This window comes from Paroedura picta, chromosome 10 (assembly GCF_049243985.1).
Source record: "Paroedura picta isolate Pp20150507F chromosome 10, Ppicta_v3.0, whole genome shotgun sequence".
NCBI lineage: Eukaryota > Metazoa > Chordata > Lepidosauria > Squamata > Gekkonidae > Paroedura > Paroedura picta.
The window spans coordinates 1,967,685-1,994,293 of NC_135378.1; the positions used below are offsets into that span (position 1 = coordinate 1,967,685).

Sequence of the window (26,609 nt, forward strand, 5' to 3'; positions counted from 1 at the left end):
AACTGTTGTTCATCAACATTTTGTGTGCAGACACACATTCCCTCCCACCTACCCCACTCAAGCCCTTGTGGGTGTGTTTGTGAGTTGATATTTTGAGCTTGCGGTGGCAATAGGGTGGGCACTCCGCCCCTAGGTCATGTTCCTGCTTGGCGGGAAAAGCCGCGCATGTGCGGTTAAGGGGTGGAGCGCCCTCTAGTGTGGAAGAATTCTCTGTGGTCAGCCTGTGCAGGGGCAGTCCCAATGTGTGTCTGCACACAAGAAGTCAATGAACAACAGTTACAGGTAAGCAACTCTTTTATTAAAAACAAACAGCACAAAATGCATTAAAATAGGCACATCGCTATGTGGGATATGTGGGATATAAACTGTCGGTTCTAATGAGTGCTTTCTCCCCCTATTCTGTTGCACAGGAGCTCGAGAGTTTGTTGTCAAAATGGCAAAATAAAAACCTAGATAACCTGATTGAGTTACACAACAAGGCTCCGGTGTGGAATGACGACACCCAGTCTTATGTCTTGAACTTCCACGGGAGAGTCACCCAGGCCTCCGTGAAGAACTTCCAGATTGTTCATGAAAACGACCGTAAGTGCAGGGCTGGCAGTCCAAACCCCCATTCAGCAAGGGTCTGAGGCTCCACCCCTGGAATTTCTTACCCATCCCGCAAGTCAGTTTAGGTGGGGAGGAGGGCGGTGCTAGAACCAGTGACTTGCTTCTGAGGCCAACAGCTTCCACAATGTGCTTTCAGAATCCTTAATGAACCACTCTGAATTGCCAGTCCTTCCACCTGTACTCCGCTTTCCAAATCCCTTAATGCCCCCAAATCCTTCCTCCCAGCTTCCTATTTCTGCCGTGTTCAGCTTTGGGTTGCAGTTCTGCACAGACCACCCTTCCGATCTCACGTGTGCCACCCCCCCCCCCCCGGTTGTTCCGTGCTGGCACATTGCACCTCCTTGTTACTGTCTGTCGTCCTCCTCCTTCCCCCAAGTTCATTAGCATTAGCTATGCGAGCTTTAGTAGGCAAGAGTAGCACCCTTGCCCAAGGATGTGCATCTGCCTTGTAGGCCTCAGGATCCTTCAATGCGCATTGCTTGAGCACCTCTTGGAGAGGAGCCACTTTGGCCAGATGAACAGGCGGACAGCTTGTGCCCTTGCAAAGTATAGGAATGGCGTCTTGGAGCGACCGGGGGCCGCCTTGTCCGATGTGAGAAAGAGAATGTGTGCCCTGGGGCCTCCATGTCTGCAGCAAGGAAGCAATAGAAGAAGGGGGCACACTGGGCTGCAGAGCTGCTCTAGAGGTGGATCCCTCCAGTTCTAGTCAGCAAACTCCCACTCTTCAATATCTGAAGGCACCAGAGTCTGACTCTCTCTCTCTCTCTCTCTCTCTCTCTCTCTCTGTCTGTCTCTCTCCAGCTGACTATATTGTGATGCAGTTTGGTCGTGTTGCTGAAGATGTCTTCACCCTGGATTTTAACTACCCCCTGTGTGCCCTTCAGGCCTTTGCCATTGGACTCTCCAGCTTTGATAGCAAGCTAGCGTGTGAATGACGGAAATGATGTTCCCAACCTTCCATTGGCTTTTTGCCCTTGTGCTAATGTTCAGGCTGTGGTGTGTTTGTGTTTGTGTGTGGACGTTGCGGGGAGACAGACCTGAGAGGGCACTAAAGGGAAACAATGAGCTTCTTGCCCAGAAGCAGATGGGGAGAGACAGGAGCAGCCGGCTGGGGAACGCTGTCTTTCCCACATGGAAACACATTTGCGGGGCAAAGGACACAAGGGATCGTCATGGTTGCGGTTGTAGATGGAGGAACGGAGGCCATTTGTATCCCGTAGCCAAGCACAAGAGAGTCAGAATCTCTGTGGCTGGAATCCCATCGGCCGGCCTCCACTGTCTGTCCTGTTGTCCTTCCCTGCCTGGCTGCCTTCTCAAAGTCCCTGTAGCTGATGGCCTGGAGCCCAAAATGCCCTTTCTTCCCTGCAGCCCAGTTTGTGAGTGAGGGTGATGGGCCTTGGGTCTTGTTGTCGCTGTGGTGATAACATTTGTCATCGGACATTGGCTGTGACAGGGTTAAAGCCTTTGGTTGGTTTGAAGAGGACATCTTGAATCTCCTGTTGCTGGGCCATGTCTGCTTGACAAGTCTGTTGGAAACTGGTGGCTGGAATGGAGCTGACCTAAGGGTGTCCCTGACTTACCAGCTGCACTCTTCTTTCAATCACTGAAAAAAAATGGAACTAAATATATAAGAGGCAGATCAACAAGTTTTGAAGCTTTCTCTTTTTAAGATGCCACAATTCTTGCTTATTTTTGCAGCAATGGGATTTCATGAAATTATGTTAAAAAGAAAAAGAACCCTCATGCTGGTCCAAGAAAGAATTTTGGGTGGGCAGAAGGCAGTCTTCGGAGACTCTGTGCAGGTGCATGCAACATTCGCGAAGATCTGCTGCTAAAATCCACGGAAAACGGCACCTTTTGTGGGGACTCAGTCTTCTTTCTTGGGCACGACACCCTGGGAATCCGTTTCATGGGCTCCTGGTTCTACGTCACCCTTATGATTTCAGTACCTCTATGGCTAATTTCAGACATTGTCTTTGATCCAATCACGTTCCCGCTTGGAATTGACACAAAATCTGATCATCATCCATCCAACGTTAAAGCCAAGGAGAAAAATAATAACTGAGGCTCGAAGAAGAAGAAGAAATCTGCTCTCCGGAAGAAATCTTCCTCTTCCGCTTCTTCTAAGCTTTGTCCACTCCACTGCAGCTGATGTCTAAAGTGCCAATTCCCCTGCTCTTGAACTTCCTTGCAGTTGCATCTCGAGGATTTGTAAAAACTAAAATGTATCCTTAAGTAGAAGGAAGAGATGCAATACTCTTGGCACCCGAGCTGGCTGCTTGGAGAGCGGGTCTCATGTCTCATCCTTGCTGGGCTGAACTCTGAAGAGACGGCCTCTGGATCCAAGGGGCCTGTGTTCTGTGCCATTTTCCAAAGGGGAAGATGGACTCCCCCGTTCCCTTCATTGGCGTCGCCTGTTTGCCCAGGCTCAGAACCCCGCTCTGGGATGATCAGTCTTATTCAAATGATGATGGTCAGTTTTGATACTGGGGAAGTGATGGGTGAAATGACAGATGAATCTCTTCACATCTTTGGTTTTACCACTGAAGGCTCTTCCCCTCTCACTGGGATCACAGCTGGAAGGGACCTCCACGGTCTAGTCCAACCCTCTGGACAATGCAGGAACTCTCACATCCACAGTTAACCCAATTTCATGCCCAAGTGATCCCCCCCCCCCACCACCACCACCACCTAAAATCTCCAAAATCCAGCCAGGTCTGGAGGAAATCCACCTACCATCCCACAGTGGCGATCAGCAATTCCATGGGTCTGCAAAGAAGGCCACAAGAGACGAACACTGGCACATCCCCTCCTGCCCACCCACTCACCATCAGCCTAAGTTCATACAATCAGGGCCGTTCCGCATTCGTCCAAAATAGCACAATGGTTACTAATTGAAATCACTACAGTTTTGCTGTTATGCACAACATCGTTGACAATCTGCAACACTCCTGAAACCGATCCGCAAAAAGCGCTTCGTTGTAGTGCTTTCAGGGAAATCCCAAAAAGTGGATTCACCCTCCGGAAAGCGCTACACTCCTGCAACCAATCTGCAACACTAGCAGGAAAGTTCTGTGCATTACCATTGTTGCGGTTTCTGCTAAGTCCCTCCCCCTGGCTCTCTCCTCTGATCTTCCGGCAAAACGATCGCCATTTTTTTTCTCTCTGAGCGAGCGGAAATCAACACATCGGCAAGCCTTCGTTTACCCAGTGAGGCTTCCCCGGCTGCAGTCCCTCTGTTTAAAGTCACCAAGCACAAGCATCATAGAGGCCCGTTTGTTGGTTTATTTTCACTTTATTTTTCACACTGTTTTTGGCCGAAAATCGTGCCCGTGAAGGGGGGGGGGATTTTTTTTTTCACTCGGGAGGAGCGTGGCAACGATGAAACGGCAGCTCAAACATCACCTGCTAGCTGGATGGGTCTCTCTGTTGCAACGAATCAACGCATATTCGTTGCAACGGGTGTTTTTTTTTTAAAAACCTTCCTTAAAGGGAAAGGGGCTGTTTGGGAGCATGCTAACGGCTGCCCATTGGCTGCTTGACGGCCAGGGGCGGGACACAGCTCAGCAATAGCGCTTCCTTTCTAGCGATTTTTGCCGAGACCAGAACCCTGTGGGAAATGATAGAAACACAACTGGATTCCACTACAAAGGCAGGTATGCATAACAACGAATTCCACTATTTAAAATGGCGATTTTTCGTTCAGCAAACAATTTGCTACATGGATCCCGGTGCGGAATGGCCCCCAGCATTTCTGTCAGATCTGCTTAAAAGCTTCCAAAGAGGAAGAACCCACCATCTCTCGAGGAAGCCTGTTCTACTGAGGAACCGCTCTGATAGCAACGTTCTGGCTTGTGAACACTCTTCAGGTGCTTCTTTAGTGACTAGATTTCCCTCTAGTGATTTCCAGCCTTTATTTTCTAGTAGGATTGTGGTTTCTGGGTTGCCATGACTCTCAGTCTCGTTTTGTGGCCACAGTCTTGAGATGACGATGACATCATAAGATCAGTGCTCCACCTCAGCCACTGGGATTGAGAGGCTTAGTGGCTCTGAATAGGGAGGTTCCCTCTAGTCAACATGGTTGTAACCAGTGACAGCCCCCTCCTCCATACACCTGTTTAATAACCTTTTAATGCTGCCTGTGCCTATGGCCACCACTCCACCCTCTGTCAGCAAATTCTATAATTTAATTTCTGTATAAAGAAGTATTTAATTTTGTCCATCCTGAATCTACTACCCATCAGCTTCACTGGATGCCCTCAAGTTCAAGTATTCTGCGAGAGATAAGTTCTAGTATTTTTTTAATTCTCTCCACTCTGTGCATAATTTTATGACCTTCCCCCCCCCCCATTAGTTGGCTCTTTTTGGAACTGAAAAGTCCCAGACTCTTCAGCCTTTCCTCATAGGGAAGATGCTCAAACCCCCAAATCATCTTGATTGTCCTCCTCTTCACTTGTTCAAGCACTTTGATGCCGATTTTGAGATACGGTGACCAGGATTCCAAATGAAGCCCACTACTGATCTATTCAGGGGCATTCTAGTATCAGCTATTTTATTTTCAGTGCCTTTCCTAATAATCTCCCATATAGAGTTTGCCTTTTTCACAGCTGCAGCAAATTGGATTGTTATTGAAGTATCGATTACAACCTCAAGAGCTTTTTCCCTTTCAGTCTCTATCCTCATTAGCCTAATATGTGGTTGGGATTTTTTGTCCCAATAGGGATCACCTTACACTTAACAAAACTGAACTTCATTTGCCACATTGTCAGCCACTAACCCAGCAGCTCTTCACAGTCCGTCTTACTTTTCACCATCCTGAATTATATTGTGCCACCTGCAGACTTTGCCACTGCACTGCTCACTTCCAGTTTTCTCAGGAGTCTCAGAAGTGAGGTAACATGTCAAGAACTTTTTGAAAGTCCAAGTATATGACGGCTACCACATCACTGTTATCTACGTGCGTGTTTGTTTGCTTTCTCCGAAAACTCCAAGAGACTTCCCTTTTCAGAAGCCATGCTGGCTTTCCCTCAGCAGGCTTTGTCACTCTGTGCTCCTGACAATTTTGTCTTTGATTACAGTTTGTCTTGGACATAGGTTAGGCTGCCTGGCCTGTAATTTTTCGGTTCCTTTTTGGACCCCTTTTTAAAAATCAGTGTAACATTTGCTACTCTTCAGTCTTCTGGTAAAATGGACCCCGGCCAGAACATTCTGCAGCTAAAAGAAGCGGTGCAAGATCAGAAGCTGTAGAGCCAGCTGAGTCATGGGACCCCCAAGAGTCAGACACGGCTGAATGGCTAACGTCAGCAGCATCGTTCTCCTCTGGCATCTAGTGATGGATTCCATATGCAGGTTAGTCAATCAACAGTCTTGCCTTTGAGCTCCCAAAGAATCCTTGTGTGTATGCAACACTTCCTGGGGAGTTGCCAGTTTTTAGTTTCCCCAAACTCCAGGAAGTCTTCATCAGTATTCAGAAACATCTGTGAGGGGTTACTATACCAAAGGATATTCCTGCTGCTATGTCTTTGCCGTTGCCCTTTGCTTCCTTCTGCTGTGGCCATTTTGAACCTGTTCATCTGAATCATCGTTGTGATTAAATAATAATTGTGATTTCATCGGTCTAAGTACACTGGGCTGTTATTTCTCCTGAACCTACACAGCCCAGTTCGGGACTGTTCTGTATTTTCCCATCCATTGATCTCAAGCATCCTTTGCATCTACGTGGAGCCTGTTTCTGGGACTGACAAAATTTACACCCAAAGCCTTTTGAGCTCATGGACACCACACAACCTTCAGCCGCTGTCACTCCCTACGGCCCTCTGTTCTACTAACCCCCTTGCTTGTTTCTATAGAATTGAGGGGAAGCATCCCCCCTTGGCCATGGCTGGTAAAGCAATATGGAAGGAGGGGCAGTGCTATGGATGCCTCTTGTATGACCCCGAGAGAGAGAAGCCTGGCAGAACTCCTTGCTGATCGTGCTAAGAGACCTTCTTGGTGGCCTGCCAGGCACCCACTGCTGTCCAGGAGGGGACTTTATTCACTTGGAAGGCAGATTTCCTTGTCCAGTTTTGCCAGCTGACCGAAATATTCTTTGTTCTTATTTTGAATTTTTGTCCCTATCCCTAACAGAATTTTTAACTTTTGGACTATTATTATTGAATTCCCATACAGTTCAACAATATTGTTGGCTTTCCTGAAATTCTTTCAGGTTTAGAAGCAGCCTGGCATTTGCTTTCAGCCAGTTTTTAAATATGTGGTTATGTTTATACAACAGGTGAGTGGGTTTAATCTCTCTCTCTTGTGGGGGCAACAGTTCTATGAGCAGCCCTAGACACAAGCGACCTTGACCAAGCTACTCTAACACTGACAGAAGTAGACAGTGTATGCTTTTGATTCTACCATGACAACTTAAAGAAATAAAAGATTACTCCAAATAGCTTTGTTCATACAAGCACAGAAATTTGGTTGGCCGTTCATTTTTATTGTAAGTACAGTTTGGGGATATATTACATAAATGAATGTAGGTGAGAAAACTTGGCTTTTCTCAGGCTCATATGTGGGATTATTATTTTAAAAGATAACAGCTTGACATGACGTCTTGTGATTGATTGACTGCCCAGTTAGGCTATATTACCATTTGGAACTAATGTTTATGATGGTGAATCCTTGCGTATTGGAGCTGGCCAGCCTGGTTTCATGCTTTCAGAGATTTGGTGTCATTTCTGTTTGCATTTGTAGTAGCAAAACAAAAATAAGCATCCCCACATTTTGGTCATGATCTTCTCCTGTCTTCTGCTGCACTTTGAACCTCACCTGCCAGCCTTTTGCTCCTTGAAATTGGTCCCAGCCACGAGGGAGCTGTGAGCTCTCTTGCTGCTTTGTGTTTGCGCTGCAGAGAACTCCACCGTGCCTTGTTTGACATCACTTATATTGATATCTTTTGTATGCTGATAATTACACGTGAATATTAAAGTATGACATTTTAAGAAGCTTTCCTTTTTTGTTTGCTTGCTTAGATGTTTGTATCGTATTTAATTTTAGACGATTACCTCCCAGAGAGGCTCACTTCAAAGAAAGGGAAGCACCTCTGCTCAAGTTTACAAACTGAAAATAAAAAGACCCGCACAGGAAGCGGAGTAGAAGAGAGGCTGTTCTCCCCTGCAGCTTTGCCTGAGTGGTGGTAGCCCCGTTGCAGGGACCCACCTGCCCCCCTCTTTCTGCAGCCTCAGGGAAACTGGCTAGTGGGGTGGAATTCTTTCTGGGAGGGAGCAAACATGCTCTTTGTAACATTGTTATTAAAACATGTATGCCTTTCCTCATGGTCCAAGGCTGCTCTTTGATACAACCTTCCTGGGACCTCCAGCTGTCTTTTCCCTGTCGGTAGTAGTCCCGGGATAATTATGCTTACACACTGCAGTCACCCGAGATGCTTGCTCTCTGCTTTCTCCTTGTTTACAAGCCTCATAGAATCAGAGAGTTCTGGCCCCTGCCACTTATCTGTCTCAGCTGGTGGCATAATTTTTAGTTCTGTTTTATGATCTGTTTTAAATTGTATCATATTAAATGACCATATTTGTTTGGTCTTTTATGTATTAATTTCATATAACTTGGTCTGAACGACTGTAATAAAGTTTGAACTGAACTGAGTTGGAAGGGACCTCCAGGGTGTGAGGATCTACTATTACCCAAGACCAAACTTTTGATTTGAAGTAAAAGATTTCATTTATTGAATAAGAAAGCACTCTCATCAAAGCTTTGTCAAAACTGAGGCAAAAAGTACAGGTCTCCACATATAACTCTGACCCTGCTCCCCCCCCCCTCCCATGGGAAGCCAGAGAAAGCGGGAGAACATCAAATAGTCAAAACACCAAGAGAGAGGGATTCCAAGGTTCCGGGTGGTGGTGGTGGAGATGAAGCAGGTAGGGATGAGAAGAACAGAGAGGGGAAGAATGCAGGAAGGAGCATCGGAAATAAAGATAACATGGGGCAATAAAATATGACCAAAGGGACAGGTCAATTCCAACTCCTACAGAGCTAACATTCTGTATCTCAAGCTACATAAACATTACTAAATAATGGCAGAAACAACAGGATTCTCACATCCCACCGCTCCAAGATTAACCTCCAGCAGCAATGGACAATGGGGAAGGTCCCAGTCTTCCACAGGAAACTCCTCCCAATCCATGAGATACTGGAGTTTCCCTCAGAGTCTAAGATCTGCTGGAGTTCATAGTGGGTGTGTTCATCCACATACACTGGAATTGGTGTCTGGACCAGAATGCCATTTGCAGTCCTTCAATTTATTTTCTGATGGATAAGTTGAAGGACTGCAAACTGGATTTTCAGATAGTTAGGTGGATAGGGAATTGGTTAGAGAACCGCACTCAAAGAGTTGTCAATGGTGTTTCATCAGAATGGAGGGAGGTGAGTAGCGGGGTACCTCAGGGCTCGGTGCTCGGTCCGGTACTTTTTAACATATTTATTAATGATCTAGATGAGGGGGGGGGGAGGGACTACTCATCAAGTTTGCAGATGACACCAAATTGGGAGGACTGGTAAATACTCCAGAAGATAGAGACAGAGTTCAACGAGATCTGAACACAATGGGAAAATGGGCAAATGAGAACAAGATGCAATTTAATAAAGATAAGTGTAAAGTTCTGCATCTGGGTCAGAAAAATGAAAAGCATGCCTACTGGATGGGGGATATGCTTCTAGGTAACACTGTGTGTGAACGAGACCTTGGGGTATTTGTGGATTTTAAACTAAACATGAGCAGGCAGTGTGATACAGCGGTAAAAAAGGCAAATGCCATTTGGGGCTGTAGCAACAGGGGCATCACATCAAAATCACAAGATGTCATAGTCCCATTGTATACGGCACTGGTCAGACCACACCTGGAGTACTGTGTGCAGTTCTGGAGGCCTCACTTCAAGAAGGATGTAGATAAAATTGAAAGGGTACAGATGAGAGCGATGAGGATGATCTGGGGCAGGGGTAGTCAAACTGCGGCCCTCCAGATGTCCATGGACTACAAATCCCAGGAGCCCCTGCCAGTAAATCTGGGGCCAAGGGACCAAGCCCTCTGAAGATAGGTTGATGGACTTGGGAATGTTCAGCCTGGAGAAAAGGAGGTTGAGAGGGGACATGATAGCCTCTTTAAGTATTTGAAAGGTTGTCACTTGGAGGAGGGCAGGATGCTGTTTCTGTTGGCTGCAGAGGAGAGGACACGCAGTAATGGGTTTAAACTACAAGTACAATGATATAGGTTAGATATCAGGAAAAAGGTTGTTCACAGTCAGAGTAGTTCAGCAGTGGAATAGGCTGCCTAAGGAGGTGGTGAGCTCCCCCTCACTGGCAGTCTTCAGGCAAAGGCTGGATACACACTTTTCTTGGATGCTTTAGGATGCTCTGGGCTGATCCTGCGTTGAGCAGGGGGTTGGACTAGATAGTCTGTATGGCTCCTTCCAACTCTAGGATTCTATGATTCTATGCTGTGGCAAGCCCAAGGTCACTCATCTGGTTGCATGGGGGGGGGGGGAGCACAGAATCAAACCCGGCTCACCAAATTAGAAGTCTGCACTCCTAACCACTACACCAGGGGTAGTTGCCTTCCCACAACACACATCCTGTAGTTGCCTTCCCACAACACACATAAATTTCTGATAGACAGCTGTGATATTGCTGAAGAAGAACAAGAAGAGTTGGTTCTTAGATGCTGCTTTTCTCTACCTGAAAGAGTCTCAAAGCAGCTTCCATTCGCCTTCCGTTTCCTCATATGACTTAGTCTCCAAACCCCTCAACCATCTTTGTTGTCCTGCTCTGAACATGCTCCAGTTTTTCTACATCTTCCTTCAGTTGTGGTGCCCAAGTCTGAGCACAGTAGTCCAAGAGAGGCCTAACAAGAGTGGAGTAACATCACCTTGCATGATTTGGACACTGTATTTTTAATACAGCCCAAAATCTTGTTTGCTACTGACTCTCTTGGCGCCCGGCCTGTATGTGCAGCTTTCCCCTCGCCCAGGACCATCAGGTCCGAGATCCCGTGGCCTCCACTACCAGGCGCTCCTTGGCCTCATCGACCGGCTCTTCTCTATCGGCGAGAATCAAGTCTGAGCCAGCAGGGCCCGGTTGCCCCCCCCCCCCCTCCTGGGGAGCGGAGCTCTCAGCAAGTCGGGAACGTGCCGGACTTTCCCTTTCGAGCAGAGCTGCGCTTGCGCAGACGCCTCTCCAGGAGGTTCTGAATGTGGTCCGCGCCCCCCCGCTCCCGCCCCCCCCCGCCCTAACAGCGCCGTGATGGCCCCTTCCTCTGCTTAAACCCAAAGCGGGAAGCATCTCGGGGTCCCGCATCCATCCGCTCCCGAGGCCCGGCCTTCCCCGCGCATCGGGCCGCCCGGCCCGTCCGTCTTCCCCTTGGCCGAGCGGCTTCGGGGCCTGCCTGGCTGGCGGGCTGGGCGGCGGGCAAGAGGGGCCCTCGGAAGCGGAGGGGCGGCAGGCGGGCCCCCCACGGCCTTCCCTGCCCGGGCCCCGCGGAGGCGTCCTGGGGCTGCCCCCGCCGCCAGGGCCGAGGCCCGAGAGTCCCCGCGGCGGCCCGCAACCGAGCCCCGCCCGCCCCTCCGCTCAGCCCTCCGGGGCCGCGGGCTCAGAGCCGCCCGGTCCTTGCTGCGGCCAAGCCCCCCCCCCGCCCCTCCCCTCCCCTCCCCTCCCCTCCCCTCCCAGGGGGGGCCCTTGGGGCTTCCGAGGAGGGAAGGAGGGAGGGGGGGCAGCGTCGCCGGGCGAGGAGCCCCCCCAAGACTGGGGCTCCACCGGGGTCCGGCCGGGCCTTTTCCGGCCCCTCTTGCCGGCGCTGGGCCGCCCTCCGCCCGCCCCTCGCCGCCCCTCCCGCTTCCGCCCCCGCCCCCGCCGCAGCCGCAGCAGCAGCATCGCAGGCCGGCGCCGGCGGAGGGGATCAGGGCCGCCGCCCCACGAGGAGCCCCGCCCGGCGGTGAGTCCCCCCCCCTCCCTCCCTCTCCCCCCGGGGCTCTCGCTCTGGCGGGCCTGGCGCGGGGGGGGGGGTGGGCGGCCGGGAAGCCCGTGTTGCGGGGCCTGGGGGGGGGGTCTGTCCCGGGGCCTGCCCTGCCCTGCCGGGTCCGCCTCGGACGCTGCGAAGGGGCGGCCTGGGGGGGGCCTGGGGGGGGGTGCGAGGAGGCCAGGGTTGCCCGGGGAGCCGCCCTCACCCAGGCCCTGGCTGTCCCCCCGCGAAGGCCTCGGCTGCCTGCTCGCTGCCCCTTCCCCCTGCAGGGAGGGAGGGTGGGTGGGTGGGGGCACCGGGGGGGGGGGGTCGGCCGGACAGGCTGGTGGCCCTCTGGCTGGGGCCCGGCCGCCCTGTCGAGCGCACTGCAGGCGGGACCGCCCGGCCCTTGCAGCCCCAAGAAGCTGGCCTTGGCGGACTGCGGGGTCCATGCGGAGTCAGCCTCTCCAGGACACGGAGCCTGGGGGGTCTCCTCTCGGTCCAGCCGCCCCCTCCATCGGCTCTTTGGCTGCAGGGGGGCCTGGGGGCGGCCAAGGCCATCCCCTGCTTGGACCCCATGCCCTGGAGGCCCCCATCTTAGGAGCACCCCCTCCATTTGGGCCGAAGGAGTGCTTTTGCCCCCCTCAGGGGTCCTGAATGCTTTGCTGCCCTGCTGAGAGCCAGTTTGGTCTCGTGGCGAGGAGTGCGGACTTCTCATCTGGCAAGCCGGGTTCAATTCTGCACTCCCCCCCCCCATGGATGACCTTGGGCTCACCAAAGAACTGTTCTGACCGAGCAGGGATATCAGGGCTCTCTCAGCCTCACCCACCTCACAGGGTGTCTGTTGTGGGGAGAGGAAAGGGAAGGCGACTGGAAGCTGCTTTGAGACTCCTTTGGGGTAGACAAAAAGCTGCATCTAAGAACCAACTCTTCTTCTTCAGTAATCTCAGGGCTCTCTCAGCCTCACCAACCCCACAGGGTGTCTGTTGTGGGGAGAGGAAAGGGAAGGCGACTGGATGCTGCTTTGAGCCTCCTTCGGGTAGAGAAAAGTGGCATCTAAGAACCAACTCTTCTTCTTGGGTGGTTCTGCAAAGAGTTTGCCAGAGTCCAGTCCAGGAGGTTGGGGGCCAAGGAACAAGCAGAGCGGGGAACAGACTCAAGCCGAGTCAAGGGTCAAGTGCCAGAGAAACAGTCAGAGCCAAATCGCAGTCAGAACCAGGGACAAAGTCAGAAGCCAGACCATAGGTCTCGGGCTGGGAGCATAGCCAAGGGTCTAGAGCCGGGGGTGTAGTCAAGAGTCAGGCTGAATTCAGGAACCGGGAGTCAGGCAGAGCTTTGCCAAAGCAAACCAGAACAAGGAGTTGTCTGAGAAGACAGGCAGGGAACACACATGCTGCACCCATGAAGGATCTTGCCTCCAGGCCCTCCTGGAATGCAGCCAAGCCAGGTGGGGCAGCCCTCAGCCAGCAGCCTTGCAGCTGGCCCTAGTCCTCATCCGAAGAAGCAGGTACAGCTGAGCTCCATCTATCCTAAAAGTGACCTGCCACTATCAGGGCAGATCGCCTCCCCCAACACTGCCACGTGGGACTCACTGGGGTAGAATCAGTCACAGTCAGTAACCTTTTATTGGCATAAAATGTATAAGACATATAAAAATAGGGTTTAAAATTTCAACAAAATAATAAAATGGGGTTACATAACCAAACAGATCTTAAAATGATTAAATAAACTATAAAAGATAAAATACAAGGTAGGCAGCATATTATAAAAGCATCTTAGTTAAAACTCTGGCAACTAAAATGGTAAACTCTGGGTCTTTGTCAGAGAGCAGAAATTGCAAGGTCATAGATTTACTTACAGAAGGCTTGTTTCCCAGCAAGGCAACAAAGCTGTCATCCCGACACTGCTCATATAAGGGGCAATCTAACAAAATGTGTGAGACAGAGTCAGGGCAACCAGAACCACACGGACAGAGTCTCGCATGGTATGGGATACGGTGGAATCTTCCCTCTAAGACCTTTGAGGGGAAACCATTCATTCGTGCCAGGAGAAAAGCTCTTCTCAGGGGTGGGACATCAAGGAGATGCAAATATGTAGGCATAATATTTCTCTGCATAGTGATGCCAAAGAATGCTGGTGAGCAGACTCGAGGCTGGGTAGGTATGAGTTCCTGCTGCTCATGGTCTAATATTCTCTGTTTAATAATCCGGAAGATACATTTTTCTTCCAGAGGTAGTAGGGAGTTCAGATCGATGCCAATGGAGACTAATTTTTGTTCAATAGCCTGGAACCATCGAAATTTAAGAGGGTCACTTTTTAGACAAGTTAAAAGGCTGCCAGTTTCTATTCTAAAAAACAGTCTGACCCAGAATTTAAAAGTAGCTATCCAGGCCCTTGTCTCTACCCTAATTTGGCCAAATTCCGCGCAAATGGCATGGTAGGAGACACAGTTGGGAACCCCTGCAATTTGCCTATAGAAAGCAGATTGAACACCCTCAATAGATTCATTAAAGGCAGGAACCCATAAGGGGCATCCAAACAGGAGCTGGGACATCACTTTGGCATTAAAAATTTTAATTGCTGCAGGGATAAATTGGTTACCTTTTGCAGAGAAAAAGAACTGTTTTATCAAGGAAGATGAGGATTTGGCCAGATTGAGAGCTCGTTGGCAGTGGGAGCTCCATTTCTGGTTATATTGGAAGGTAACGCCTAGATACTTAAATGTTTTGACTTGTTCTATTGAAGTGCCTCCAATAGACCAAGTCATTGCATGCCAGCTCTTAGAGAAAACCAAAACTTTTGTTTTACCATAGTTAATTACTAACTTATTATCTTGGCAATATTGGTAAAAGGTGGATAAGTATCGTTGTAAGCCAACCCTTGTATATGAGAGTATTGTAGTATCATCGGCATACAACAACAAAGGAATATGCTGGGAACCAAGTTTGGGGGGATGACCATTAATACGTTCCAGTTTTAACGCTAAATCATTAATGAATAAATTAAACAACAAGGGGGCCAGAATACAGCCTTGCTTAACTCCAATGGTCATTGAGATCTTAGAGGTTAAGTCTCCCTTTGAAGAATACCAGACTTGGCAGGAGGTGGACACATAAAGTTTTTGGATGAGAAACACAAGTCTCGGTTCCGTACCCATTAATCGCAATTTATTCCAGAGCATATCCCTATCTATCTTATCAAAGGCACTTTTAAGGTCTATAAAAGCTGTATATAGCCTCTTACCATTTTGGGACGTATATTTCTCGGCCAGGCATGAGAGAGTTAAACAATGATCTATAGTAGAGTTACCCTGCAAGAAACCAATCTGTTCAGGATCTATAATTCTTTGAGAGCGAGCCCAATCAGTTAGGCGCCGTTCGAGATGTTTTGCATAAATCTTACCTATAATTGATAATAAACTAATAGGTCTAAAATTATTAAGGTCATTATGGTCACCATTTTTAAACATGGGAACAATGATTGAATTCAACCAAGAACTTGGGACAAACCCATGTAAGTCAATTAAGGTAAATAAGTTGGCCAAGGGTGGAGCCCACCATTTAGGGTTGTTTTTTAGAAGTTCAGCTGAAAGGCCATCCTGGCCTGGGGCTTTTCCTATCTTAAGGCTCAGAATTAGTTCCTCTACTTCGTCAGGCAAAACTGGGGACCATCTAGGGACATTAGTTGGGATGGAGTCATTCAGCAGATTTTCTGGAGCTGCTGGGACATTAAATAGAGCAGAAAAATGATCAACCCAAACTTGGGGGGAAATAATAAGTTCTAAATTAGAATCATAGAATCATAGAGTTGGAAGGGACCTCTTGGGTCATCTAGTCCAACCCCCCCCAATGCTGGATACTCACAACCTTATAACTCATCCAACAAACAACAACAACAACCCTTATTGGCTTAAAGAAATAAGACAAATCAGAATACAATCAATTAGTTCTTATGTTCACGCAGCTTAATTGCCATTTGTAAGAATTTAGCCACTTGTATCTGTATACTGATTGGAGAGGTAAATTTCTGATAGATAAATTGAAGGACTGCAATCTGGATTTTCAGTTAAGTGGATAGGGAATTGGTTAGAGAACCGCACTCAAAGAGTTGTTGTCAATGGTGTTTCATCAGACTGGAGGGAGGTGAGTAGCATCTGGGTCAGAAAAATGAAAAGCATGCCTACTGGATGGGGGATATGCTTCTAGGTAACACTGTATGTGAACGAGACCTTGGGGTATTTGTAAACTAAACATGAGCAGGCAGTGTGATGCAGCGGTAAAAAAGGCAAATGCCATTTTGGGCTGTATCAACAGGGGCATCACATCAAAATCACAAGATGTCATAGTCCCATTGTATACGGTAACAATCCCCAACCTGTGGGCCGCGAGTGTCCTTGTCTCCCATCACTCCCACTTATGTTCATCGTTGTGGCGTGTCTGTATCTTATTTTGAAGGGATGCTTAAACATTACCATAGCGATCAGATAGCGTTAGGGCAGTGGTTGAGAGTAGAGGAGTAAACTACCCCCCCCCACCACCACCACCAGGCCTCAGTAAAATTGTCAAGTGTTGTGTGGTCCCTGGTGATAAAAAGGTTGGGGGCCACTGGTATACGGCACTGGTCAGACCACACTTGGAGTACTGTGTGCAGTTCTGGAGGCCTCACTTCAAGAAGGACGTAGATAAAATTGAAAGGGTACAGAGGAGAGCGACGAGGATGATCTGGGGCCAAGGGACCAAGCCCCATGAAGATAGGTTGAGGGACTTGGGAATGTTCAGCCTGGAGAGTTTTTTCACAGTGAGAGTAGTTCAGCAGTGGAATAGGCTGCCTAAGGAGGTGGTGAGCTCCCCCTCACTGGCAGTCTTCAAGCAAAGGTTGGATACACACTTTTCTTGGATGCTTTAGGATGCTTAGGGCTGATCCTGCGTTGAGCCAGGGGGTTGGACTAGATGGCCTGTATGGCCCCTTCCAACTCTATGATTCTATTAGAAGGAACTGTACCTTGCATTTATCAGAGTAGCCAATTGTTGTTGTTGTTAGGTGCTAAGTCGTGTCCGACCCATCGCGACCCCATGGACAATGATCCTCCAGGCCTTCCTGTCCTCTCCCATTCCCCAGAGTCCATTCAGTGTCTCCATCCAGCCACCTCATTCTCTGTCGCCCCCTTTTTCTTTTGTCCTCAATCGCTCCCAGCTTTAGGCTCTTCTCCAGGGAGTCCTTCCTTCTCATGAGGTGGCCAAAGTATTTGTGTTTCATCTTCAGGATCTGGCCTTCTAAGGAGCAGTCAGGGCTGATCTCTTCTAGGACTGACCGGTTTGTTCGCCTTGCAGTCAAAGGGACTCGCAAGAGTCTTCTCCAGCACCAGAGTTCAAAATCATAAATTCTTTGACGCTCGGCCTTCCTTATGGTCCAACCTTCGCAGCTATACATTGCAACTGGGAAGACCATAGCCTTGACTAGACACACTTTTGTTGGCAGGGTGGTATCTCTGCTTTTTAGGATGCTGTCTAGACTTGTCCCTTCCGACGCTATGATTCTATGATTCTACCCCAGCGAGTCCCATGTGGCAGTGTTGGAGGAGGCGATCTACCCTGATGGCGTCTTTTAATTTCTTTGCTGCAGTCCCCATCTGCCAATACGTTTAACTAAGAGTAATTCTACAGCTTTAGCCCGAATAGCATTGTATACGCGGCAGTAAAAAAAACGTGCTATATGGGCATTGTCTCTGTATGTTAAGGAATCTTCTGAAATCTCCCCATCATAACTGCTGATGGGAGGATGTTAAACCTGGCAAGCATGAGAGCCCCGCGTTGTTGGAGAATAACAAGATGAGAAAAAAAGAATGCTAAATTATCAGATGGCGGAGAGAGACCTAAGAAAAGTGGAGAGCACGTTTTTCTAGCTGCTTCGTTCGGTGCTTGAAATTCAATATCTAATATTCTGCGTTTTATAGTTTTATATATCGACTACTAATTAAGCCCATTGTACCCAAAATACAATGGGCTCTAGAAAGCGGGGGTAGAGGGGGGGGGAAAGGCGAGGGCAGCGTTGTGAAAGAAGAGGTACCTGAAAGCGGAGGCATTGTCGAGGACGGTCGGCAGCAGCAGCGGCGGGACGTTCTTTTTTCGGCGGCGGGGCAGTAAGTAGTGGAGGAGGGAGGCCGTTGCTTCGGGCGGCGGCCCCCAGGCGGTCTGGCGGCGTGTGCAGCGGCGGCTCGAATGTTCCTAATGGCATGTTGGGCTGCGGCTCTGTAGGGCAGTGGTCCCCAACCTTTATTAGGCTGGGGACCGGCAGGGCTTCGGGCCGCGCCCGCGGGCCGCACCCGCGGATCGGGCCGCGCCCGCGAGCCGCACCCACGGATCGGGCCGCGCCCGCGGATCGGGCCGCGCCCGCGAGCCGCGCCCGGCCGCACCCGCGAGCCGCGCCCGCGGATCTAGCCGAGCGGGCGCGGCCTGCACGGGCGCGGCCCGGCCCTGATTCCCTCGACGGGCAGCCTTGTTGGTCGACGGGCAGCCTTGTTGGCTGGCTGACGGGGCGGCTGGTTTCCTCGGGCAGCATCGGTGGCGGCCATCTTCTTGTTGGGCGGGGCAGCGGCGGCCATTTTCTTTGTTGTGCGGGGCAGGGAGTCTCCGGCAGCGGCGCTCCGCGCTGCTGGCGGGGGCTCCCTTGAGGGGAGGCAGGCGGCTCCAGGGCGGCATCTTCTCTTGTTGTGCCGGGCAGGGAGTCCCCGGCAGCCGCGCTCCGCGCGACTGCCAAGGGCTCCTTAGAGCGGAGGCAGGCAGCTCCAGAGCGACGTCTTCTGAGCGGCGGCCATCTTCTTGTGGTGCCGTGGGCTCCCTGAGGCGACGGGCTGACGCGGCGAGAGGCGCTTTGCGCCTCTCGTCGCATCGTCGGCTATCTCCTTGTTGTTGCGGGGGCTCCCTCAGGAAGCGGCCTGACGCGGCGAGAGGCGCTTCGCGCCTCTCGCCGCATCAGGCCGGGAGCAACTGCGAGCCGCGCTGCGCGCGGCTCGCAATTGCTAGGGCTGGGAATCCGAGGGAGCAATCGAAGCGCCTGCCGATTGCTCCCTCTGATTGTCTGTCATGAGGAAGGGTCCAATCCGGACCCTTCCTCATCCCGGACGCATCCCGCCCCAGAACCCCTTACTGTTTTATTTAGTCCGTGGCGCCCGCGGCGCCACGGGCGGTTTACAGATGTTGCAGGTGCTCAGGCCAGTGAGTCCAAAGAGATGCCAAGTATTTAGACTTTTCCCTCAATATTTATTTATTTATTTAGATTTCTATACCGCCCATTTCTTTGTTGCTCTGGGCAGTTTACATTGTGTGGGGGAAATCACTTGGCCATGAAATTGGGGTCCCTGCGGATGGGCAGGTAGTTGTCAGTTCCTAAATTGTCCGGGGGGGGGGGTTGGACTAGATAACCCTGGAGGTTCCTTCCAACTCTGTGATTCTAAGGGAACTGCAGATTTACAGGGAATGGTACATATGCAGGGAACTGTTAATTACAGGTAAATTTAAAAACTACAACCCTGAGACACACAAATGAAGGATTACGATGTTTCTATGCGAGTGCACAGAGTATGGGAAAGAAGTAGGAAGAACTAGAAGTCCTTATAGGCATCACAGAAACTTGGTGGGCTAACACGATTGGAATATTAAGATTCAGGGGGTACAACTTATTTAAAAGGGACAGACAAAGCAGGGGGGGGGGGAGGAATGGCAGTATATGTAGACCACCAGTCCAGGCAGAGGACTTGGAAGAGATGCTCCTAGACCACATTATGAAGTTCTCAGAGAGACGGGACCTAGCAGTCATGGAAGATTTCAATTACCAGTTATATGTTGGAAGACTCGCTTTGCTAAAGAATGAAAAGCCCGACTCTCCCCACAGAGTGATTCGCCAGATGTCTGGAAGAAATGATGGTTTGGCTGAAGCAAAGTCTGCTGAAATTCAACCCCAACAAGACAGAGGTCTTGTGGTTCGGTAGAAAGGGGACTTATCAAGAAGCGCCTTTACCCAGCCTGGATGGTATGCAGATAAAGATCTCACACATCATCCTGAAATTAGGTGTGATCTTGGAGTCTTCCCTTTCTAGGGAAGCCCAGATCATGAAAGTAGTCCAGCTGGCATATTTCCATCTCCTCCAAGTGAAGCTACTGTCCAGAGATCCCCTTGCCACAGTGATCCATGTGACAGTCATGTCCAGGCTGAATTTCCTTAACTCACTCCATGGGGGCTCTTGCAGGGCCATCAGCTCTTCCGGGATCTCATTCCGCCAGGTTGGGGCCAGGGCTGAGAAGACCTGGTTGAGGCCAGGGGGGCTTCCCGGGGAAATAAACAGGCAACAATGGATCTGGGGGAAATGACTTCCTTTCTGGCCACAGCTCACTCCAAAGAGGCTGCCCCTCCTGTGTTCTCCCACCGTCCTGTTGTGACTGCCATTTTTTATATTTAAAGTTTTCCCTGAAAAGCGATGGGGGTCAGTTAGGTACATCCCTGTTAAATGACCCCCAGCATGACGAACACTATGAGCAGTGCTTTTATTTGTCGTTTGGGGAGCTTTCCAGTTGAAAAAAAATGGGACACGAGCTTTGTGACAGGAATTAAGATTAGGGCTCCTCGCAGGCCCACAGACAAACCTTCAGGCACAACAGCTTGCAGTGCGGCAATGTAGCCCATAGAATACTCGGTTACTGTTCCATGATGACCCTCCATTGAAAGCTGGCTTCATTGATGTCTCCCACTGATGCAGACATTCAGATACGGGGGGGGGGGGGGCAGTAGATTGCTTTTGGGAGTCCAGGAAGGCAGGGCATCCTCATTCCTAGCAAGGGGCCATGGCTGCCAACGCTTTGAGCAGTGTTTTTGTGCCAACCTCACCTGCATCTGTAGTTATGCGTCTTGCTTTTATATGGCTGCATGAATGTTTCCTTTGACCCCCCCTCCCCCACAGGGACGAAGGGCTTCAGATGGCTTTCACAACAGCTTATTGTCCAGGGCCAGTGGCTAGCGGTGTCCAGTACCAGCCATCTACAACGGCTGGGGCCAGAGTCTGGCTGCGGGAGGCCAGCCAGCATAAGACAAGCCCCTGTCTGTTGAGGCCTGCAGAATGTTTCTGCCTGGACGTGTGTCCGATGGGATGCAGAGACTGAGTGACGAATGAGCCTGCAGGGAGAGGCAGGAGAGGTTCTGGTCCTTAGGGTTGAGGCTCTTGGGCACTGCCATCCGGAGCGGTATGAAGCACCCCTAAGCCCCCTGACCTCACTGCATGGAGAAGGGTGTCATCCCATTTTGAATGACGTGGTTAGAAATGGAAGCACAGCCTCTTGTGGGAGGGATACGTCCGTTGCATCTCTGCATAGGAGTGGTTGGATGGTCCTGTTGATGGAGAGGGCAGCAGATTTCTCTTCAGCGAGGGTAACTGGAGGAAGGCGAGGCTTGAACAGAGACGCAGCGGTCAGTCTTTTGGGCCTGGGAAGTTGGGGCTCAAAGAAGTCTTTGAGCTGCTCCTTTCGCGAGGGCGAGGGGAAGCCGCCGGGAGTCCTCACCGTCGGGGAAGGCTGCTTCTCCTCGTGTGCGGTGAGTCCCCGGGCGGGCAAGGCGAGGCGAGGCTGGGCCAAGCAGCCAATGGGGAGCCGTGCTCTGCGTGGCTCCCCATTGGCTGCTTGGCCCTGCAGTGACCCTTGGAGGGCGCAATCCACTGTCTCTGATCCTGGCCTTCAAAGACTCTGGGATGGAGGAAAATCTCTCAGAACTTGACTGTCTACTTTGAACAGCAGATAATTTAATTATCTACTTCTATAATAAGACAGTGAAAAATTCCACAACATGTTTTAAACAGTGCAAATAGTAGTTATGAGATAAGTTTCGTGTTGTTAGCATCCTTTATGAGAGAATGCGGAAAATATGCTGCCTCTTAGAGTTACGTCATCCCCTTTCTTGTGGCAAATTTTAGGTTTCTGTTCTGGGGTTAATCATTCTGTCCTGCCTTAGGGGTCCTGCCAAGATGCTGGCTGCCGAGTGACACTCCTGCCTGCGATCCCTCAAAGTGCCAGCAGGTGGTGCTGATCCCCCGAGATCTCCCCCCCCCTGCTCTGCTCGGGCCAGAGGCGGCGCCTGGGGCAGCAGCAGACCCAGACCCCTCCGCTCTGGGAATGGCAGGGGGGAGGTCCTGAAGACTTGCCATGTTGCCCAGAGTGGGGCCTGATTATCCAACCGGGGGCCTTCTGGGCACGGAGCTTGGGACCTCTGAGCTGTGGGGGCTTGTAAGGCGTATGAAGACAATTCCCACAGAAATGGTTCTCTTAGTGAATGCTTCTGCTCTGAACAATTGCAAAATGTCACTTGTTGACTAATGCCGTGGGGTGGGGACTTCATTATAAGAAACTGATTTCATCGTCTCTCTTTTGGAAAATATTTGAACACACTGCTCAATTTTTTTTTTCTGGAAAGGCTGTAGAGGGATTGAATGTCAGGACTTACTTGGGGGCTTGCTGAGTGTTGAGATTGCAATCCATCCTCCCAGTGTAGCATCCAGAGAGCGGGGAGGGGATGCATACCTGTGGCTCATCCCTACAGTGTCTTGCTGTCAAGTCTCAGCCCGAGAATGGCGACTCCGGGTGAGGGGCTTTCCGGTGAGAGGCGTTCAGAAGGGGTCTGTCCTTGCCTGGCTCTGTGGAAGGACCCTGGGCCTCCTTGTGGGTCTCCCGTCCAGACAGTGGCTTGGGCCAGTCCACTTTAGCTTCCTTAGATCTGACAAGATTGGGCAAGATTGGGCTAGCCAGGGCTGTCTGGGGCAGGGGGGTGGGACTAAAGAACGATGCCGTGAGTTTTGTTCATCCATCTCTTCTTTTCCTTACGGCAGCAACGCTTAAGTTTAATGGTGACTCACAGTTTATGGGAATTCTCGTATTCAAAACTTGCTTGAGATGAAAAGCAGGCGAACATAATTCATGTGAACTGGACTGAATTGTAAGTCAGTCATTGCTGTGGTTTCAAAAGATTAAGATTCAGCACAGGTTTCGCAAGAACAAGTAATGTCAGCCTAACCTTACCTCTTTTTTGGAGAAAGTGACTCCCTTGCTGGATCAGGGGAATGCCGGGGACATAGTTTATCTGGATTTCAGTATAGCTTTGGATAAGTTTCCACATGATAGTCCAGTTGACCAGGTGGTAAAATGCGGCATGGGTCCTATTACTGTTAGGTGGATCGATAACTGGTTGACAGTTCACCCCCACAGGGTGCTTGTGAATGGTTCCTCATCCTCCTGGAGAGGAGTGACAATGGGAGGGCCTCAGGGATCTGTCCTGCTGCTCAACATATTTATAAATGACTTGGGGCAAAGCCCATTCAATCCAGGAATACAATGGGCACTATGAGTGTTATTGTTATTGTTAGATTTCTAGCCCGCCGCTCCCCTGAGGCTCGCGGTGGGTAACAACATGTAAAACCCCCATAAAACCCCTAGTACATAAAACACCTAAAATAATCCCCAACCCAACCGACCCCACCCTACCAGATGGCGGCGGAACTATCCGAAAAACCAGAGGTCACTGCTGATGTAGATGTAAAGGGGGGGGGGCAGATCTAAAGGGGGGGGCACCAGCCTCAACCATAGGCCTGGCGGAAGAGCTCCGTTTTGCAGGCCCTGCGGAAGGATGGCAAATCCCGCTAGAGGGTGGGGGTGGGAAAAGTAAGTGGAGAGTTGTCCAGTCTGGAAGGACATGTCACTGCAGGGGTGTGTTGTGTGGGTTGTGGTGGCATGGCTGGGAATGAGGATGTGTGAGTGGAGAGATGTAGAATCATAGAGTTGGAAGGGACCTCCTGGGTCATCAATGCCAAAGAGGAGTATGTAGGCAAAGTGTACCTGGGCCCTGTGTACCTGAGGGACCGCCTCCCCACCTATGCCCCCAAAAGAGCTCTGCGCTCTACTGCCTCCAACCAGCTAAGGATCCCTGGCCCTAAAGAAGTCCGTCTGGTCTCGACCAGGGCCAGAGCATTCTCTGTTCTGGCCCCTACCTGGTGGAACGAGCTCCCAGAAGAGATCAGGGCCCTGACGGAGCTTAAACAGTTCCGCAGGGCCTGCAAAAAGGAGCTCCTCCACCAGGCATTTGGCCGAGACCAGACGTAATCTACAGCGACCAAGGGCCCCTGCTACCCCCCACCCCCCCTCAGAATTCAATCAATAAGCCACCCCCCTCAGAATCCCATCAACAAGCCCTGGACCTGTTTGTATTACGATTGTTTACTGTTATACTGTGTTGTGTTTGGTTGCAATTGTTGGTTATTGATGTACATGTTCTACAGACTGTTTTATGTATGGTTCTCTGTTATAATGTAAACCGCCCTGAGCCTCCGGGGAGGGCGGTATAGAAGTATGATAGATAGATAGATAGATAGATAGATAGATAAATAAATAAATAAATAAATAGGTCCCTGAGAGGGCGGGGCATGCTGCAGAGGACCGCCCCATCCATGGTGGTGTCCCAAATGTTATCACCCGTCAGGAAACCATGATGAAGGGTGGCCTCCGGAAAGGACCCCACTGGCGCCCTGGAGGTGGCGAAAGATTGTCATCCCAGGGGTGTGGAGCTATAGGCATCACAAGCAGTAACTCTCGGTGGCTGAGCAAAGTTCACAGAGTACATGCAACCAATGAGGTTGTCTGTGCGGAGTTTCCGAGCAACCCAGTCCCTTGCACTGTTGTGGAAGGCACACATGCCAGGTATGTTGAAATAGGAGATGGAACGTGCATCCTTGTGGTGTGTGTTGACGTTGAACAAAGCTGTCAGCAAGGTGTCTCTGCAGGCCAGGTGGGCAACTGAGGAAGCACCATTGAAAACGACAGAGTGATATCCAGGGAGATGAACAGGCAGCCGTATGATGGAGTGTGGTTGGGCATGTAGCTTGTACCCAAAGAGGCGCCACATGGCTTCGGGGGCTCACATATCAGGAGTCAATGTGGCTCTGGATCTCATTGTATTTGACATTGTTCTCTGTTGTACGAACAGTGGCACAGTCATGTCCCTTGTAGATGTATTTGAAGAGGTCTGTGACATTCTTGACAGAGGCACAGACCTCGACATTGGTGTGGCCATTGTATCTGAGGAGGAGCTAGGGGTTGTGGGCCACAACCCAGTGATTGTCGAGGGTTGCTCCCTCAATATGGGCTGTCATGCCATTGTCTCTTTTCCTGCATAGTGGGTAGCCATTGTGGTCAGGGGTGGGACACATATGTTGATTGGGCAGCTGATGGCCAATCAGGCTGGAGGAGGACACAGCCAGGAACTGTACAGGCAACCTGATTGCACAGTAAACGGTGAGGCCCAACTCCTCCTAGGACCCCTTACTGCCTTTTTATGCTGATGGTTACAGATAAGGCCAAACCTCCAGGAGTATTTCCATCCCAGGGGTAGCTAACCCCTGGGGTCTGGAGAGCTCCTGGGATTACAGGTCATTTCCAGATTATAAAGATCAGCTTCCCAGGTGAAAATGGCTCCTTTGAAGGCTGGACTCTGAGGCATTGTACCTTTTTGAAGTCCCACCTCCAAACCTCCAGGAATATTTCCAGCCCAGGGGTAGCCAACCTCCAGGTGGGGCCTGGAGAGCTCCTGGAATTATAATTCATCTCCAGACTATAAAGAGCAGCTCCCCAGGCAGAAAGGGCTGCTTTGGAGGTTGTACAGGGTTGTTGTGCAGAAGAAACATTTAAGGCTTCCCATGCAGGTTGCTGTGGAGTAGAAACACTTGAGGCCTACTGCACAGAGTTGTTGTGCAGATGAAGCAGGAGGCAAAACAACCTCCACAACAGCATCCAGTTTCATTTGTCCAACAACCCTGTGTGTTAGGCCTCAAATCTACAGAGAGTTGCAGAGAAGAAACACATGTGGCTTGGCTGTGTCTTCCCTGCAGCAGTGAGGCCGGCCACAGGGGTATCTTAAGTGGGAAGGGGCTTTTCTGTGCCCTCCCTGCCACTGGGGTATCTTAAGTGGGAAGGGGCTTTTCTGTGCCCTCCCTGCCACTGGGGTATCTTAAGTGGGAAGGGGCTTTTCTGTGCCCTCCCTGTCAGCCAGCAGTTAGGCAAAAGCGGAAAGCTTTCCCTCCTCAAAAGGAAAGCACAAGTATGTTCTAGGGTGAGATTACTATTTTGGTTGCTAGTGCTGTGCAGCTACATTGCAGTCTTATCTTACAGCTAATGCTTGGCATGTTTCCTTCTGTAATAAATCAGTTTGGCTGCTTAGTCCTGGGTGTGCTCCAGGGAATCTGCATTGTCACAAGGGCGGGGGGGGGGGGGAACTCAGCATGCAGCTAGGGGCTTCTTAGGGAAAAAAAATCCACAACATCCATTTTTGTTGCTGGAGAAGGAAGAGGATTTTTTGTTTAAATTTGCCTAGTAAAATAAAAGAAATGGCCTAGAAATCTCAAACAACCACTGCAGCCTTGTGGAGCCCCCAGAAGACCATCTAGCTGTAGCTGACCATCTTGCTGCGCTTGACAGTAGGGAATTCTGCTGCAGCAAAACCTTTGCAGACTGATATAACCAGATGCATAGGCAGAATTCTCACATCTGTTTTCCATCCATATCCATCCATAAAGGACACTGGATAGGAGAAAAAACAATCCCCCCTCCACCCCGTCTATGAAAAGCTGTCTTTTGGGGTGAGGGCTTGGAGTGGATGCCCTGCTTCTTCTCCTTGTGGTCTCATTGTCTCCCTTCCCGCCACCATCACCCCTGCTGCGGCCTCCTGTTTCTGCTTCTTCTGCCCTGGCTGCCACCTCTGTGTCCATCATTGCCCTGGCCTGCCTGCCTGCCTCCCCAGCCCTCTAGCAGTCCTTTTCTCCCTCTCAGCTCAGGTGCTTTTGGCTTTTCTTGTGAGCAGTTTTTGAAGTGTATTCCTGTGTATTCCTGCACACAAACAGCTTCTTTGTTTTGTGGGGATTCTAAAGGCCTTCCACATTTACTTGGGGTTTTCCACTTTGAGAAACATCTGCCCAGTCCCTAATGGGCCCCAT

The 26,609-nt window shown here is 50.4% G+C and overlaps 3 protein-coding genes across 7 annotated transcripts in view; 2 read left to right on the forward strand and 1 right to left on the reverse strand.

Moving 5' to 3' along the window:
* Positions 1–7,595, forward strand: part of TULP3 (TUB like protein 3) — a 49,773-nt gene extending 42,178 nt beyond the window's left edge. For all 5 annotated transcript variants that reach the window (XM_077301617.1, XM_077301621.1, XM_077301616.1 and 2 more), the window contains 2 exons: positions 411–582; positions 1,411–7,595. In XM_077301617.1, coding sequence (XP_077157732.1) covers positions 411–582; positions 1,411–1,544 — 306 coding nt within the window. In that variant the 3' untranslated portion in view covers positions 1,545–7,595. The remainder of the gene's footprint in view (positions 1–410; positions 583–1,410) is intronic.
* Positions 1–26,609, reverse strand: part of FOXM1 (forkhead box M1) — a 222,687-nt gene that overhangs the window by 117,635 nt on the left and 78,443 nt on the right. The window lies entirely within an intron of this gene.
* The window catches only part of TSPAN9 (tetraspanin 9), a 129,299-nt gene continuing 114,076 nt past the window's right edge, over positions 11,387–26,609 (forward strand). The window contains exon 1 of the mRNA XM_077301816.1: positions 11,387–11,590. The gene's annotated coding sequence lies outside the window, so the exon portion shown is untranslated. The remainder of the gene's footprint in view (positions 11,591–26,609) is intronic.